The following is a 4,998-nucleotide window of genomic DNA, read 5'->3' as shown; positions in this document are numbered from 1 at the left end:
AGCGGCAGGAAAAGAAGGGCGGATGGCATACACGTTTGGTCCTTTTAAACAACACGCATCATCATCATCATCATCATCATCATCATCATCATCATCATCATCATCATCATTTCAAGTTCATGACTTTCTTCACATCAGAATACAGACATAATGAACAGTATCTGTTAAATTCTACTATGTATCTAAATGCTGTGGATAATAGAGGTGATTTATAACATCACTCACAGTTAAAGGAATGTCAGCAAAATTCCTCCATCTTTTTAGCAATTTTACACGAAATTATTTTGGCAAATGTTAATGAAAGTAGCCTTTAGAATCAGTAAATTTACAATATCCATACCTCTAAATTAAGATAAATCGGCAATCAAAGTAAATACCATTTCCACAGAGGAGTATTAATTTCTACCACACAACCGACCACCGCCACATGCCGGGCTATGGAACTACTACGATTACAGTGCGGGAACCTGTTGTCACAGCTGGTAAAGAAGCTAGCTTGAACGACGCGTCGAGTTGGCTGTGCTAGGGTCGATATTTTGCTTCTTCAATAAATCCATCGAATAAAGTGGGGCATCCATGTGTTACACCTTTCCTAAAACTATTTGTCTCTCTTTCCTTTCTTTTTTTTTTTTTTTTGCTTCATTAATAGCAATATTGCTCTTTATGTTCCTGCCGATTTAAAATATTGTCTTGCGAATCTAAACCAGCACTTCCAAGCCAAGCTGCTGAAAAGTTTTCTCCATTAAATACTTCTTCAGTGTCTATAAAAGTCACACTCATTTCCATTTTTAGTCTCAAGATATACTTAAAGTCAGTTATCGCGTCTCTCGTTCTTTTTCCGCCGATAAGTGGACAATCGACAGATATTTCTGATAAGTCTTAATCTATAACATACAGCATTGAGTTCATACAACCGAAGATGCTTGTAGGATTTCGAGGACGAGCGCTGGAGGACAGTTATATGGACTGTTGAGTAGTAGTGTTGGTATTTTTTACCAATTGAAGATATTTTCTTGTTTTTTATAATTTCATTTATTTAAATTAGATTGAAATAAATTAACAAATAATTGTACATTTCATGTTTTGATGCGTCTTATGAAATTAACCAATGAGGCCCTTGGCGGCGAGGTGGCCTCCAAGACCGTAACCCAAACCAGCGTATCCCAAACCGGCTCCGTAAGCCAGAGCAGGGGCGGCAGCTACACGGGCAATGGCGGGGGCGGCAGCTACAGCAACAGGGGCAGCAGCGACCCTAGCGACGGGGGCAGCGGCGACGGCAGCGACGGCGGGTCCTCTGTGTACGACGGCGTTGAATCCGTTGATGGGGTCAGCGGTGTACTCTACGGTACGGGTGGTGCCGTCAGGCTCGACCAGGCTGTAGCTACCCTGGACAACATCTCCTTGACGGCTCTCCTGCTGTCCCTTGGAGTCTCCGGTCAGAGCGTCCTGGACATCGTAGGAGTAGCTGTAGCTTGGGTTGGGGTCGTAGTCGGTGTCAATGGCAGCGGCAACGGGAGCAGCTACGGCCCTGGCGATGGGGGCGGCGTAGGCAGTGCGGGCAAGACCGAGGGGAGCGGCAGCGATGGCAGGGGCGGCGTAGGCACGGGCGGCCAGAGGAGCTCCAGGAGCGTAGACGGCGGGGGCGCCGAGGATACCAGCCCTAGCGACGGCCACGAGGGCGGCCAAGACGACGAACTGAAAGAGAAAATACAATATCAGAACTGCAATCGTTCTTAAACGAGGCGAAGTGTGTGGAATAATTCAACCAACTGCCACTGTGTCCACAGCAAGTGTTTGAATTGCCTTAACTGGCTTCTCATTAATACAGCTATAGTTGGAATGAAACATGTCCTCATCGTTCCATTTCCACGTAAAAAGATTTGGGATTCATGTAAATTTACAAGCTTCCTCCGCTCAATTGCCTTTAATTCTTCCTTCTTTATGCACAGCCGTATGCGATGTACTGGTATACTATATTGTGCCGGTGACTGAGCTACGTTTTTTTTCTTTATGAATAAGCACTACTCAACGAATATTATTACCGGATTACAGAATAAGGCTCACTGCTGAAGTTTTGTCAGTAGGAAAGTCTGACCTGCTTCCTTTACTGTTTCAGTGTCTTCGTAAATATTCCTCTGTAGTCGCGCCTATTTAGAGTCATGGGAGTTGCATAACGTACTTTACTTCAGCACCGCAGATTCAGTGGTTCGGAGGATAGAGCGCTTGTTGTATGTCCGTCGCTCCCTTCTCGATCCGCCAGCCAGCTACACGCGTGCCAGTGTGTTATTCTTCGAGCCTCGACGCGCAGCCCTCAGTGCGCGTGCCTGGAACGTCGTGTGTGCTATATAAAGGAGCTCCTAGGCTGTCCAGACGCCCACTGACCCCGGTGTCCAGCTCCAGATTACACCCTACGTCGAGCACGGAGGCTACTCCTCTTGAAAATGTGCTTCGGCCAGGTGGACTGAATTTCTGGCAGTAAGAGGTCTCACCTCGGGTCACCGTGCCTATTCCGCTGTCCATGCCAGTCTTACCATTATATACCACTATCATTCCCTAGCTAATGCAAGCTCCCATTATCGACTTAGTTTCGCTAAGTAAGAACTCTTCAGTCATTGAACTTACGTTAATGAACTCAGATACTTCAACAAGGAAGGACTCTCTGAGATATTTACGTCAGTGCTTCTGATAGTTTTCGACTATCAAGAACTTTTCATGTCACAAAGACTATCTTTCCGAAATAGTAGTGAACGTGAATACTCCAACGTGTATATAGTGTACAAAGACAGACTCTTTCTCCAAATTCATAGTTCAATTTGCTTCGAGATAACTTTCAGTTTTGTTAGTGTAAATATTGTAATTTTACATGTGAAGCAAATAAAGAAGTTGTGCTTTTTGTAAACCCAACCTTGTTTACAACAGCGCTCTCTCTCCAAGTTGAAGTGTTTGATTTTGGCTTAGTCCGGTTCTATTTGGGGACTCGGCAAGGTATATTTACCGGCACATAAAATAATCCCTGCCGGATAAAATTCCAAAAACTCTGCGCCTCCGAAACAAAATCTTTCTTCTCCTTCTTAATGTGGATATCCGTTACCGAATGTTCGCGGTCCACGCGATAATTTTACGTTTGTTGACTGCAGTTTGAAGTAGTTCTGCCGGTGAAGTATTAAACCAAATCTCAAAATCTTTTAGCATGTGCATCCGACGTCCTCCACTCTCACGGCTGCTAGATACTTTCCATTTCAAGTATTTTTTTTTTTTTTTTTTTTTGCTAGTGGCTTTACGTCGCACCGACACAGATAGGTCTTATGGCGACGATGGGACAGGAAAGGGCTAGGAGTGGGAAGGAAGCGGCCGTGGCCTTAATTAAGGTACAGCCCCAGCATTTGCCTGGTGTGAAAATGGGAAACCACGGAAAACCATTTTCAGGGCTGCCGACAGTGGGATTCGAACTTTCAAGTATTTACTGAAGGTGGCCAAACCTCTCACGATCCGTCACTATGTTAGGGGTGTGAAATTATTTCTGCTCACTTCAAACACTGCGTCAGTTACTCAGAATTAGCAATATATAAAAATTTATGGACAAGTGTCGAAGCGAGCACAACCATGACATAGTCACTGAATACAAGCAAAGCCATCTCTGTACAGACATTGGAACGCCCTTGAAAGAGTTGAAGTTAAGGGCTTCCACTATCCGTAACCTCGGTACAAAGTGGGGTAGATTGTTTTGCTCAACGCCCGATCGCCTCCAGGAATTGCCCTGGTACTCTTTTTTTTTGTGTAGACTGAGTGAATCTCAGGGACATGTGCCCCATCAGGAATCGAAACATTCAGCGTATTTTCCCTTTGGTACCAGCCACGAATCTGTGGGCTTTCATGACTGTTCCAAAATCCACCATGAGCAATTCGGAATATAATTTTCCATGGTTTCCCATTTTCAGAAGAGGGACACCTTGCAGTCCATGACTGCTTCCTTCTCTCTGAGTTAGAGGCACGTTAAACTAATTGAAAAAAAAACACGTAGACACTTGCTTTCTAAATGTTTCGTCTCCCTGGTGGGCATCGAACCCTTGATATTTCGGGTGAACAGAATACATGTTTACCACCTCGACTAGGCCACCTTACGTAAAACTCGGACGTTATTTTTCCATTGCAAGAAACCTGCTTGAGTAATTCTGTGACCGAAAGCAATTCCAAAACTTATAAGCACTGTCAGAAAGACTGTTCCAAAATCATCGAACGGTTTTGAATTTATGCACTGATTTCACAGGTGTACCAAACCACTTCACTTTCCACTCACACACTTGTTCGGAGTGCTGGCTCTTACCTTGTATGCCATTGTGGATACAACAGTAGAACAAGACTCTATGTGATGCCTCCTGATATTAGTTCTCAGCTTATATACCCTGATCGAAGTGTCCCTTTCACCCCAAACATCCTTGCTTGACCAAACTGACCTGCCATGACCACGCCTAGAATCCAGATCAAGCATGCAAAAATCTGGCTGACATTTTACACATGCCAGACGTTGAATTAATTAGCACTTGTCCCCAATTTGGCTCCATCGTAATGAAGTACGTAGCGATGTTTTGGCCATCGGGTACACTTTACTGCTTCCATAAACTACTTCACATCTGGCAGTGCATTCACAGCCCATCATCACGAACACAAGACCAGGAAGATCAAAGAATATTGAGTAATATTGTATACGTGAATAAATATTGATATTTAACACAGGTGATAGGCCCTACGCTGTATGGCGAATACAATGGTCAAACTCGATAAATTAGGAAATAACATTTGGGGTTATTTCATTCGGGCGAAGTTAAAACACAAATGTTATGTACTTTATTAAGATAAAAATACGTATTCAGAAAAACGGAGCTTTTTTTTTTTTTGCTAGTGGATTTACGTCGCACCGACACAGATAGGTCTTATGGTGATCATGGGATAGGAAATGGCTAGGAGTTGGAAGGAAGCGGCCGTGGCATTTATTAAGGT

General features: G+C 44.0%; 1 protein-coding gene across 1 annotated transcript; it reads right to left on the bottom strand.

The window, feature by feature from the left end:
- Nucleotides 1-1,101: 1,101 nt before the first annotated feature.
- LOC136884761 (cuticle protein 21-like) lies at nt 1,102-4,336 on the bottom strand. The gene is made up of 2 exons (XM_067157052.2): nt 4,325-4,336; nt 1,102-1,695 (listed from the first exon to the last, which is right to left on the bottom strand). Exons 1-2 carry the CDS (start codon nt 4,334-4,336, stop codon nt 1,102-1,104), a joined length of 606 nt encoding a protein of 201 aa, XP_067013153.2.
- Between the last annotated feature and the right edge of the window lie 662 nt (nt 4,337-4,998).

This window comes from Anabrus simplex, chromosome 13, assembly GCF_040414725.1.
Source record: "Anabrus simplex isolate iqAnaSimp1 chromosome 13, ASM4041472v1, whole genome shotgun sequence".
NCBI classification, from domain to species: Eukaryota; Metazoa; Arthropoda; class Insecta; order Orthoptera; family Tettigoniidae; genus Anabrus; species Anabrus simplex.
This window is presented reverse-complemented; position numbering and strand designations above follow the sequence as displayed.